We start from the raw sequence: 13,543 nt of genomic DNA, 5'->3' as shown, positions 1-13,543 counted from the left end.
CCACTGCTCGATGCCCAGGGATGTGCTGAATGCACGTCTGCTCTGCTTTTCCACAGCCACTTTCTTGCTGGTCGCTAAGATGCGCCTCTACGTCCTTTTAATGAAGCAGGAAGAAAACGCTATCTGCAATGTGAAGGACTGGGTGGTGAGGGAGGCCTCCAATCAGGACGCTTTACAGGAGGCCGGCACGTTCAGGTACTGCCAGGAAAGGAAGCCCCGGAGGCGGGGAGGGGCTGGGCGCAGGGCTCTCCAAGCTGAGGGGCTGCTTCCTTCCAAACCTCTGAGAAATTTAGAGCCATCGACTTTTTTTCCCTGAAGAGCACAAGATAATCTGGGTGGTAAGTTGTATGGGGTTTGCTTGACTCTATTCTGTACTTTCGTGTGTTTTAAATTTTTTCATAGCAAAAAAACAAAAACAAGAACATCTGTTCTTATCAGATGTAAACTTTTACTACCATGTGCATCACCATAGGCATGGTTGCCCTTTTAGGTTGGTAAATTAAAGAGGTGTTAGATATGTAGGGAAGAACTTTTTTTCCTAGACCTCCTGCATGAAGTTATTTGATAACCACGAAAATAAGACCCAAAGTATTCACTTATTGTCCATGGTCCTTTTTCTACAAACCTTGATGCTGTGCTCAAGACTAGCCCATGCCAACCTGTATGGTTGAGGGAGAGGGTATTGCTCTGCATCCCACGGCGGGCAGTGGAAGATGCTGCCCATCCCATCTGCAAGGTCATCTAAGACCTGGGACTTCACCAATATGGCCCTCAGTTTCTTTGACTCCAGGAAAACACTTAACTCATCCAGAGGCTTGGATTCAGCCGGGATGTATCTCCACACTGTTGGCAAGAAGGACATGTGGGAACATCTAGGTTGAATTGACCATGTGAGCTTACTGATGCTGGTTTTGTAACTGTAGGGCTTTTCTGCTTCTGTTTTTCTCTAGTTATTTTTCATTTCTTTCCCTGTTGTAACTTCTGAAGGATCAGGTTTGGACCTGGAATTATTTTTGTTTCTCTTGGTTCCTCTGTATGGATTTTAGATAAATGCTTCTTAAAAATCTGTATTTTCTATGTACCCTTGACACCACCCCTTCACTTACTGAACTTCCTACATTTGCTGGGCTTCCCAGGTAGCACTAGTGGTAAAGAACATGCCTGCCAATGCAGGAGACGTAACAGATGTAGGTTCGATCCCTGGGTCAGGAAGATCCCCTGGAGGAGGGCATGGCAATCCACTCCAGTATTCTTGTCTGGAGGATCCCATGGACAGAGGAGTCTATAGGGTCACAAAAAGTCATACACAACTGAAGTGACTTAGATAAAGACATGCTTTCTTATTTAATGTAATGTGAAATGAGTTTACTTTGGTTTCTTTATTATATTCTATTCACAACTGATTTTCTTCAAATGACATACTTTTCAAGTGAATTTGGTCATTCTTTGGTTTATTTATAGAGCATAGATACTTGTTCTGGAAAACAAGTGTGTAACAAAATAAAACAATACTACTTGGCCTTTTCAATGAACTAATTCCTATCTATTAGAGATAAAATTAAGGACCTTTCAAGTTCTACCTCTAATCTTCATTTCAGTTCAGTTCATTCATTTAGTCATGTCCGACTCTTTGTGACCCCATGTACTGCAGCACGCCTGTCCATCACCAACTCCCGAAGTCCACCCAAACCTATGTCCATTGAGTCAGTGATGCCATCCAACCATCTCATCCTCTGTCATCCCCTTCTCCTCCTGCCCTCAATCTTTCCCAGCATCAGGGTCTTTTCAAATGAGTCAGCTTGTCACATCAGGTGGCCAAAGTATTGGAGTTTCAGCTTCAACATCAGTCCTTCCAATGAATATTCAGGAATGATTTCCTTTAGGATGGACTGATTGGATCTCCTTGCAGTCCAAGGGACTCTCAAGAGTCTTTTCCAACACCACAGTTCAAAAGCATCAATTCTTTGGCGCTCAGCTTTCTCTATAGTCCAACTCTCACATCCATACATGACCACTGGAAAAACCATAGCCTTGACTAGACGGACCTTTGTTGGCAAAGTAATGTCTCTGCTTTTGAATATGCTGTCTAGGTTGGTCATAACTTTCCTTCCAAGGAGTAAGCATCTTTTAATTTCATGGCTGCAATCACCATCTGCAGTGATTTTGGAGCCCAGAAAAATAAAGTCAGCCATTGTTTCCACTGTTTCCCCATCCATCTGCCATGAAGTGATGGGACCAGATGCCATAATTTTCGTTTTCTGAATGTTGAGCTTTAAGCCAACTTTTTCACTCTCCTCTTTTACTTTCATCAAGAGGCTTTTTCGTTCCTCTTCACTTTCTGCCATAAGGGTGGTGTCATCTGCATATCTGAGGTTATTGATATTTCTCCCAGCAATCTTGATTCCAGCTTGTGCTTCCTCCAGCCCAGCGTTTCTCATGATGTACTCTGCATGTAAGTTAAATAAGCAGGGTGACAATATACAGCCCTGACGTACTCCTTTACCTATTTGGAACCAGCCTGTTTTTCCATGTCCAGTTCTAACTGTTGCTTCCTGACCTGCCTGTAATCTTAGTTTGATTTAATCTCTTCTAGTACTTAAAAATGATGTAAAAAACATGAAAAACACAGCTGTAGTGTGGGAATAGTAGAGCAGATATTTTGTTACAGCCATGAAGGCACAAAATCTGAAAAGGATTTGGGCATCCCAGTATGGTCTGTGGTCCTTCTAACCTGAGCGGACTTGTCTCTCCCACTCACAGGCAGACCCTCTGGAAGCGGGTCCAGGGCGCTGTGACTCCCCTCCTGGCAAGCGTGATCTCCTGCGTGGACAGAGACGGCAACCTTGACCTGCTGGTCAACCCACACTGTCCGTCTTGGGCGAGAGAACTTTGGATGTTTATTTTCAATGACGTTAAACTTCTGAACATTCCTCTTGTGACGATTGATACAAGGTGAATAGAAGACTTTCTTTTCTTGGGAAGGGAAATAAACCCATAACATAGCAGCAAACTTAATAGGTTCTCCCAGATGTTCGATGAAATATTAGTCTGGATTTTAGAATCACATTGAAGTTGGCCCTTTTTGTAGCCTCAAGGGCATGACAACAGTAACAAAGTGTTGACACAATTCTGAAAAATTCTTGCTTCGTTCTTGACATTCTTCATTTCCTTGTGCTCAGAGCACCCTTTGCAGTTAAAATGGTCCACTTTCACCTCATCTGCAGGGGAAGCTGCATGTAAGGAAGCATTTATGTTGTTTTTCCTATTCCTCCTGCCTATGACTGACGGGAACCGCAGAGCCTGTCCCTAGGCCTGATCTTACGTAACTCAAGTTTGGCTGGCCTACCAAAACCTTGCTTGGCTTTTAGGTGGCTCTGATTCTCTGTACAGGTATAGGGCAAGAGTGGGTTCAGACATCACCAGACTGGTTCTGTCCACGATTTCAACCAGCTTTCCAACTGTGGTTTGTTTTTGTTTTGTCTGTAAAACCCAGTGATGATATAAGATCATCCTTCAGTTCTTTTATAGTATAAAAATGAGCTGTTCAGTAGACCAGGGGGCTGTCTTTGCAGCCCACTACGCCTCCTAGTACTTGAAAATGAAGAGGAATTGGCATCAGAAGTAGATCTCATCTTGCATCTTGAGTGCCATCTCAGTAACCACTTAATTCTTAGCCCTTGTTTGGCCTGTTGCAGGTCTAAAGGAGAGATGTCTTACATCGTGGTGCAGAACTACATAAACCTTCCAGAGAAGGCGTCCAATAGTGTCCCATTTAGCTGGAGAATCAAGGACTATCTGGAGGAGTTGTGGGTCCATACTCAGTACATCACAGAAAATGCAGGTGAGCCCAGCAATGGTGGGAGGGTATGTGTTCTGCAGGAGGAGACCCTGATACCCTGTCATAGGTCATCTCCATTTGAGTCCCCTGGACAACGAGGGCACCAGGATGTCTCTGGCTGAGCCCCTCTCAGCAAGCACCAGTGACCAGAGTAGTACCTTTGCCCAGACTGAGCCATCATTGTCCTCCCTTGCCAAGTCATCTGGCCACAGGCATTCCAGGAAAACCCCAATTCCAGGAAAAGTGGTCACACACCACTTTTGGGAATGTCATCTTTCATACATGAAGTAGTATTTTCAAAGTTTATGTATAGCTTTTTTTTTAAATTATAGTGATCGTTTCATAAGATAGGCAGACATCAGATCACTGAAAGTAACATGATACATCAACTATAGTTCAATCTTTAAATAAAAGCCAGATGTCTTTTAAAAAATAGATGTCAAAATACTTGAAGATGAACTTAGATTTCTCGATAAGCTTTCTGTCACTCTTTCTGGACAAACTCAAATCAATCTCTCTCTTGAGGAGAGAGTATTTCTCTTTTTCATACCCTATCAAAAACTGACCCTACTCTTCTGTGATAGCACATGACTTGGGGGCCAGCACCCCATCCGCTAGAAGGCAGGTCTTTTTGGTTTGAGCAGCATTTGACCCAACTCCCTGCAGGCAGCCTGCTTGTTCCTGGTTCACTTTGGTCCTAGGTTCCCGAAGCACTTTACAACTTGTGGAAATATTGGTCTATCCCAGATTGTATTCTCTTTAGGGCTAGCTAGGCTTTTCTGGGGGCTTCCCAGGTGGCGCTAGTGGTAAAGATCCCACCTGTCAATGTAGGAGACATAAGAGAAATTGATTCGATCCCTGAGTTGGAAAGACCCCCTGGAGGAGGGCATGGCAACCTACTCCAGTATTCTTGCCTGGAGAATCCCATGGACAGAGGAGCCTTGCAGACTATAGTCCACAGGGACACAAAGGTCAGACATGACTGAAGCGACTTCTTAGCACACATGCAGGCTTTTATGACCAGAATAGAGCATTCCTTCTGACTTTGTTACTGTTACTTCACTGGGAAAATATCTGAAGTGTCCAGAAATGAACCTAAAAAGGCGTTTGGTGGGTAAGGGGAGTCACGGTCACCGTCTTCACCCCAGGGGATCTCTCTCCCTCCCCCGCCACCTCCCCCTGCCCTTCCCCGCAGGACTGGCAAAGAAGTTACTAGAACTCTTTCAGAAGACCCCACTGGGCAGTTTTCTTGCTCAGCTCACAGTGGACCAGCGGCAGGAGCTTCTTCAGTGTTACCTGAAAGATTTCCTTCTCTTGACCATGAGAGTGTCCACTTGGGAGCAGTTAAACGTAAGTACTGACTCGAGGTCAGGGCAAGGCTGGCATAAGTGGACAAAATACCGACATGGAGCTTGCTCCACTGCCGGAGCTGCAGTGTCTGTGGAACAGAATGTGGCCCAAGAGGAGAGTGGTGTGAGAAAATGCCACTCACACCTTCAGAACCCTCGAGGCTGGACACTTACCCCACCTCTCAGCACCCCTAAAGCATGGAGATTTTAGTAACAGGAAGAAGACCTCCAATTTCCTGTGATGCTTTCTTTTAAAATGTTTAGTTTTTCTTGAAGAAAACTAGGTAAATATTTAACTGACCACAGCAAGTTAATAATAAGAGTAACTGAAATTTCAATGGAAATATTGAAGATTTCAAACTTCAGTACATAAAAAAGGAAACTGGCAGATTTGAGAAGGTACAACCAGCATGATTAAGGGTTAATAAAGTGTTCATAGGAATCAATAAGAACATCCTCTAATCTTTAAAAACGAATAAAAGTTATAAGTTGACTATTAACAGAATAATTATACAGATGTCCAGGAAAGAGAGGAAAATTCTCAGCCTCACTAGTAAATCAACAGGCATGAACAACTTTCGGCTACCATCATTTTTGTCTATGTGGCAAAACTGGTTTTTTAAAAATGGCCAGAAGTTCCTCCATTGCCAAAGGTGGTGTGAACAGCGTGGTGGTTCTGTAAACCGTTTGGGTGAATGGAGAACTTCTGAACAAAATCTGAACTGGTGATTTGATCTTGAGAACATTATCAGAGATGTAGACAAATATTTTATTCATAGGAATGTTCTTTTCAGTTCTATTTCTAAAAATGGAAAATTAGAAACAATTTACTTGTCAAAACGTAAGGGATGGACCAGTTAAAGTACAGCCATTTGATTGTTATTGTGCAGCCATTAAAAACAATGTTCTTCAGGTGTGCTTGTGATAGAGCAATGCTTGTGAAGTGGAAAAAGATCAGGAATACATTGTGATGCTAATTTGGGGGTCACTGGGAGAAGAGGTATGGATCTAGAAATGTCTAGAAGGGATAACACCAAACAGTAAAAGTGAGATACTAGTAGTGTGCATGGTTTTTAATTTTCTTTTTTGTCATTTTTGAATGGTTCTCATTTTCCACAAGCAAAATGTAGCTTTTTAAAAAAATACTTTACAAATAATATAATAAAAGCTTGTTTTTCATCCCAGGTTCTGCAGATGGCTCTATGGTCCTGCATCAATCAGCTGAATGCAGGAATGCCAGAGAAAGAGGTCTCCTTACCATTAGTGCACCTCGCCTACCACCGTTTCAGAAACCGGCTACAGAACTTCTCCAGGATCTTGACCATCCACCCTCCAATTCTACTAAGCCTTACAAAAGGCACAGAGAACCACAACTGGGCTAGACATGAGATGGTATGGCCCCTCTTAGGGATCTTTCATGCCTGTAGCTTGGCCTCCTCAAGCGAGTGTGGAGGGAGGGGTGCTCCCACCCCTACCCTGGGAAGGGGAAGCTTATGGGCCTTGTTCCAACTGGGAGACATCTTCACCAGCACACACGTTAGTGTGGCTTCTCAGTTAGAATACATCTAACTCATGCCTCCTAGATCCCAAGACAATGAAAGAGGAAGCTCCAAGCCTGGAACACAAGGAAAACACCCAGGACCTCCGAATTAAGGCTTAGAGCAGCCCAATGGGGGTCGGGGGACAGACTGCTCAGTCATGGGCCTGTTCTCTGCTCCCCAGAGTCTGGATGTGTTGGCAGCAGTGGCCTGTGCTGAAATGCTGACGGAAAACCTCCTGAAGCCCAGTCCCCAAGCTTGGTTACAGACTGTGAAGAATCTTTCCATGCCACTGGAGCTCCTCTGCTCAGAAGGGTACATGCAGGACTGTGGGATGATGACCAGAACCCTCATCAGAGATATCAGGTGAGACCCAGGAACCCCAGGCACATCAGAGAGAGAGGGCAGATGTTCCTATAGCTGGAAGTGGGCCTTTCCTCATTCATTCTATAACATCTGTGGAAGCCTACTTAAATGCCAGGCATCGCAATGATCCTAGAAAAACAGGAGAGAACTGAGCATTCAGGGAGTGCACAGAGTGCTGGGGCCGATGCAGAGGTGAGCGGATTATTATGATCCTGTGGGAGAAGGAGCAGCTGCAGAGGACCCCAGCAGGGTGACAGAGAAAGGGCATGCACTCGGGGTAGACTTCCCAGAGGACAAGTCCTGGGCTGGCCTTTAAGGGCGAGGTGGGAGTCACCAGACATGGGCAGAGGCATAGAACTTGAGTTGTCTGAGCTGGGAGTCTGTGGGGAGGAGAAAGACAGAAGTGGGTAGAGGTCAGGGAGAACATCACAAAGGGCTTCTACCTAATTCACTTACCTTCTCACCTGCTCCTTTTTTTCCCCCTTTCGTTTTTATTTTTTAAATTATGAAAGTATGATAACACATTTCCAGGAAATTTGGAAGATACAAAACAAAGTTACATATAGTTCCACCATATATTACAATTATTTCTTAAATAGATTAATTAAGATTTTTAGTTGTATTTTCAATATCAAACTCTCAAAAATTAATAGAATGAATATACAGAAAAGTAAGCAAATACAGTAGATCTGAAAAGCACCATGAACCAATTCAACGTAATAAAGTTTTTGTAATTTTCACACAACAGTAGGAAAGAAATTCTGTTCAAGTTCCCATAGACTGTAAACTAAGAGACATTAGAACATATCCAAGGTATGAAAGCTTCACGGTCTAAAGGTATTGAAACATGAAAACGGTAAACACCTTTTACTATTGTGATTATATAACTATTATTTATTCACTTAATACCATTGTTATGATTGGTCAACAGAAAATAATAGAGTTCTATATCAGTAAAACTACCATTTAATAGAAAAACCTGTAATACTTTTTATTTTTATTTTTATTTTTTTTTAATTTTAAAATCTTTAATTCTTACATGTGTTCCCAAACATGAACCCCCCTCCCACTTCCCTCCCCATAACATCTCTCTGGGTCATCCCCATGCACCAGCCCCAAGCATGCTGCATCCTGCATCAGACATAGACTGACGATTCAATTCTTACATGATAGTATACATGTTAGACTGTCATTCTCCCAAATCATCCCACCCTCTCCCTCTCCCTCTGAGTCCAAAAAGTCCGTTATACACATCTGTGTCTCTTTCCCTGTCTTGCATACAGGGTCGTCATTGCCATCTTCCTAAATTCCATATATATGTGTTAGTATACTGTATTGGTGTTTTTCTTTCTGGCTTACTTCACTCTGTATAATCGGCTCCAGTTTCATCCATCTCATCAGAACTGATTCAAATGAATTCTTTTTAACGGCTGAGTAATACTCCATTGTGTATATGTACCACAGCTTTCTTATCCATTCATCTGCTGATGGACATCTAGGTTGTTTCCATGTCCTGGCTATTATAAACAGTGCTGCGATGAACATTGGGGTACATGTGTCTCTTTCAATTCTGGTTTCCTCGGTGTGTATGCCCAGAAGTGGGATTGCTGGGTCATAAGGTAGTTCTATTTGCAATTTTTTAAGGAATCTCCACACTGTTCTCCATAGTGGCTGTACTAGTTTGCATTCCCACCAACAGTGTAGGAGGGTTCCCTTTTCTCCACACCCTCTCCAGCATTTATTACTTGCAGATTTTTGGATTGCAGCCATTCTGACTGGTGTGAAGTGGTACCTCATTGTGGTTTTGATTTGCATTTCTCTGATAATGAGTGATGTTGAGCATCTTTTCATGGGTTTGTTAGCCATCCATATGTCTTCTTTGGAGAAATGTCTATTTAGTTCTTTGGCCCATTTTTTGATTGGGTCGTTTATTTTCTGGAATTGAGCTGCATAAGTTGCTTGTATATTTTTGAGATTAGTTGTTTGTCAGTTGCTTCATTTGCTATTATTTTCTCCCATTCAGAAGGCTGTCTTTTCACCTTGCTTATATTTTCCTTTGTTGTGCAGAAGCTTTTAATTTTAATTAGATCCCACTTGTTTATTTTTGCTTTTATTTCCAGAATTCTGGGAGGTGGATCATAGAGGATCCTGCTGTGATTTATGTCTGAGAGTGTTTTGCCTATGTTCTCCTCTAGGAGTTTTATAGTTTCTGATCTTACATTTAGATCTTTAATCCATTTTGAGTTTATTTTTGTGTGCGGTGTTAGGAAGTGATCTAGTTTCATTCTTTTACAAGTGGTTGACCAGTTTTCCCAGCACCACTTGTTAAAGAGATTGTCTTTACTCCATTGTATATTTTTGCCTCCTTTGTCAAAGATAAGGTGTCCATATGTGTGTGGATTTATCTCTGGGCTTTCTATTTTGTTCCATTGATCTATATGTCTGTCTTTGTGCCAGTACCATACTGTCTTGATGACTGTGGCTTTGTAGTAGAGCCTGAAGTCAGGCAAGTTGATTCCTCCAGTTCCATTCTTCTTTCTCAAGATTGCTTTGGCTATTCGAGGTTTTTTGTATTTCCATACAAATCTTGAAATTATTTGTTCTAGTTCTGTGAAAAATGTGGCTGATAGCTTGATAGGGATTGCATTGAATTTGTAAATTGCTTTGGGTAGTATACTCATTTTCACTATATTGATTCTTCCGATCCATGAACATGGTATATTTCTCCATCTATTAGTGTCCTCCTTGATTTCTTTCATCAGTGTTTTATAGTTTTCTATATATAAGTCTTTAGTTTCTTTAGGTAGATATATTCCTAAGTATTTTATTCTTTTCGTTGCAATGGTGAATGGAATTGTTTCCTTAATTTCTTTTTCTACTTTCTCATTATTCGTGTATAGGAATGCAAGGGATTTCTGTGTGTTGATTTTATATCCTGCAACTTTACTATATTCATTGATTAGCTCTAGTAATTTTCTGGTGGAGTCTTTAGGGTTTTCCATGTAGAGGATCATGTCATCTGCAAACAGTGAGAGTTTTACTTCTTCTTTTCCAATTTGGATTCCTTTTATTTCTTTTTCTGCTCTGATTGCTGTGGCCAAAACTTCCAGAACTATGTTGAATAGTAGTGGTGAAAGTGGACACCCTTGTCTTGTTCCTGACTTTAGGGGAAGTGCTTTCAATTTTTCACCATTGAGGATAATGTTTGCTGTGGGTTTGTCATAGATAGCTTTTATTATGTTGAGGTATGTTCCTTCTATTCCTGCTTTCTGGAGAGTTTTTATCATAAATGGATGTTGAATTTTGTCAAAAGCCTTCTCTGCATCTATTGAGATAATCATATGGTTTTTATTTTTCAATTTGTTAATGTGGTGAATTACATTGATTGATTTGCGGATATTGAAGAATGCTTGCATCCCTGGGATAAAGCCCACTTGGTCATGGTGTATGATCTTTTTAATGTGTTGTTGGATTCTGATTGCTAGAATTTTGTTGAGGATTTTTGCATCTATGTTCATCAGTGATATTGGCCTGTAGTTTTCTTTTTTTGTGACATCTTTGTCAGGTTTTGGTATTAGGGTGATGGTGGCCTCATAGAATGAGTTTGGAAGTTTACCTTCCTCTGCAATTTTCTGGAAGAGTTTGAGGAGGATAGGTGTTAGCTCTTCTTGAAATTTTTGGTAGAATTCAGCTGTGAAGCCGTCTGGACCTGGGCTTTTGTTTGCTGGAAGATTTCTGATTACAGTTTCAATTTCCGTGCTTGTGATGGGTCTGTTAAGATTTTCTATTTCTTCCTGGTTCAGTTTTGGAAAATTGTACTTTTCTAAGAATTGGTCCATTTCTTCCACGTTGTCCATTTTATTGGCATACAACTGCTGATAGTAGTCTCTTAAGATCCTTTGTATTTCTGTGTTGTCTGTTGTGATCTCTCCATTTTCATTTCTAATTTTATTGATTTGATTTTTCTCTCTTTGCTTCTTGATGAGTCTGGCTAATGGTTTGTCAATTTTATTTATCCTTTCAAAGAACCAGCTTTTGGCTTTGTTGATTTTTGCTATGGTCTCTTTTGTTTCTTTTGCATTTATTTCTGCCCTAATTTTTAAGATTTCTTTCCTTCTACTAACTGGGGTTCTCCAACTCTTCCTTTTCTAGTTGCTTTAGTTGTAGAGTTAGGTTATTTATTTGGCTTTTTTCTTGTTTCTTGAGGTATGCCTGTATTGCTATGAACTTTCCTCTTAGCACTGCTTTTATAGTGTCCCACAGGTTTTGGGTTGTTGTGTTTTCATTTTCATTAGTTTCTATGCATATTTTGATTTCTTTTTGATTTCTTCTGTGATTTGTTGGTTATTCAGAAGTGTGTCGTTCATCCTCCATATGTTGGAATTTTTAACAGTTTTTCTCCTGTAATTGAGATCTAATCTTAATGCATTATGGTCAGAAAAGATGCTTGGGATGATTTCGATTTTTTTGAATTTATCAAGTTTAGATTTATGGCCCAGGATGTGATCTATCCTGGAGAAGGTTCCATGAGCACTTGAAAAAAAGGTGAAATTCATTGTTTTGGGGTGAAATGTCCTATAGATATCAATTAGGTCTAACTGATCTAATGTATCATTTAAAGTTTGCGTTTCTTTGTTAATTTTCTGTTTAGTTGATCTGTCCATAGGTGTGAGTGGGGTATTAAAGTCTCCCACTATTATTGTGTTATTGTTGATTTCCCCTTTCATACTTGTTAGCATTTGTCTTACATATTGTGGTGCTCCTATATTGGGTGCATATATATTTATAATTGTTATATCTTCTTCTTGGATTGTTCCTTTGATCATTATGTAGTGGCCTTCTTTGTCTCTTTTCACAGCCTTTGTTTTAAAGTCTATTTTATCGGAAATGAGTATTGCCACTCCTGCTTTCTTTTGGTCTCTATTTGCGTGGTATATCTTTTTCCAGCCCTTCACTTTCAGTCTGTATGTGTCCCTTGTTTTGAGGTGGGTCTCTTGTAAGCAGCATATAGAGGGGTCTTGTTTTTGTATCCATTCGGCCAGTCTTTGTCTTTTGGTTGGGGCGTTCAACCCATTTACGTTTAAGGTAATTATTGATAAGTATGATCCCGTTACCATTTATTTTATTGTTTTGGGTTCGGGTTTATACACCCTTTCGTGTTTCCTGTCTAGAGGATATCCTTTAGAATTTGTTGGAGAGCTGGTTTGGTGGTGCTGAATTCTCTCAGCTTTTGCTTGTCTGTAAAGCTTTTGATTTCTCCTTCGTATTTGAATGAGATCCTTGCTGGGTACAGTAATCTGGGCTGTAGGTTATTGTCGTTCATCACTTTAAGTATGTCTTGCCATTCCCTCCTGGCCTGAAGAGTTTCTATTGAAAGATCAGCTGTTATCCTTATGGGAATCCCCTTGTGTGTTATTTGTTGTTTTTCCCTTGCTGCTTTTAGTATTTGTTCTTTGTGTTTGATCTTTGTTAATTTGATTAATATGTGTCTTGGGGTGTTTCGCCTTGGGTTTATCCTATTTGGAACTCTCTGTGTTTCTTGGACTTGGGTGATTATTTCCTTCCCCATTTTAGGGAAGTTTTCAACTATTATCTCCTCAAGGATTTTCTCATGATCTTTCTTTCTGTCTTCTTCTTCTGGGACTCCTATAATTCGAATGTTGGAGCGTTTCATATTGTCCTGGAGGTCTCTGAGATTGTCCTCGTTTCTTTTAATTCGTTTTTCTTGTTTCCTCTCTGATTCATTTTTCTACCATTCTATCTTCTATTTCACTAATCCTATCCTCTGCCTCCGTTATTCTACTATTTGTTGCCTCCAGAGTGTTTCTGATCTCATTTATTGCGTTATTCATTATATTTTGACTCTTTTTTATTTTTCTTCTAGGTCCTTGTTAAACCTTTCTTGCATCTTCTCAATCCTTGTCTCTAGGCTATTTATCTGTGTTTCCATTTTGATTTCAAGATTTTGGATCATTTTTACTATCAATATTCGGAATTCCTTCTCCGGTAGATTCCCTACTTCTTCTTTGGTTTGGTTTGGTGGGCAACTCTCCTGTTCCTTTACCTGCTGAGTATTCCTCTGTCTCTTCATCTTGGTTATATTGCTGCGTTTGGGGTGGCCTTTTTATGTTCTGGTAATTTGTGGAGTTCTCTTTATTATGGAGCTTCCTCACTTTGGGTGGGGTTCTATCAGTGGTTTGTCAAGGTTTCCTGGTTAGGGAGGCTTGTGTTGGAGTTTTGGTGGGTGGAGCTGGGTTTCTTCTCTCTGGAGTGCAGTGGAGTGACCCATAATGGGTTATGAGACATCAAAGGTTTTGGGATAATTGTAATACTTTTTAAAATCCAGAGGCATATCAGAATTATCTTGGAATTTTTTGAAAAATACAAATGCCCATGTTTTGCTTTTTTCTCCAGAGTTCCAGATGTGTTTCTAATGATTATCCATGTTTAAA

The 13,543-nt window shown here is 40.7% G+C and overlaps 1 protein-coding gene across 7 annotated transcripts in view; it reads left to right on the top strand.

Moving 5' to 3' along the window:
- The window catches only part of RNF213 (ring finger protein 213), a 127,725-nt gene that overhangs the window by 82,504 nt on the left and 31,678 nt on the right, over positions 1–13,543 (top strand). For all 7 annotated transcript variants that reach the window (XM_060395801.1, XM_060395802.1, XM_060395800.1 and 4 more), the window contains 6 exons: positions 57–195; positions 2,761–2,952; positions 3,696–3,841; positions 5,034–5,188; positions 6,373–6,579; positions 6,910–7,091. In XM_060395801.1, the coding sequence (XP_060251784.1) occupies positions 57–195; positions 2,761–2,952; positions 3,696–3,841; positions 5,034–5,188; positions 6,373–6,579; positions 6,910–7,091 (1,021 nt within the window). The remainder of the gene's footprint in view (positions 1–56; positions 196–2,760; positions 2,953–3,695; positions 3,842–5,033; positions 5,189–6,372; positions 6,580–6,909; positions 7,092–13,543) is intronic.

This window comes from Ovis aries, chromosome 11 (genome assembly GCF_016772045.2).
Source record: "Ovis aries strain OAR_USU_Benz2616 breed Rambouillet chromosome 11, ARS-UI_Ramb_v3.0, whole genome shotgun sequence".
NCBI lineage: Eukaryota > Metazoa > Chordata > Mammalia > Artiodactyla > Bovidae > Ovis > Ovis aries.
Note: the sequence above shows the minus strand (reverse complement) of the source record. Positions and strands in the feature narration are given on the sequence as shown.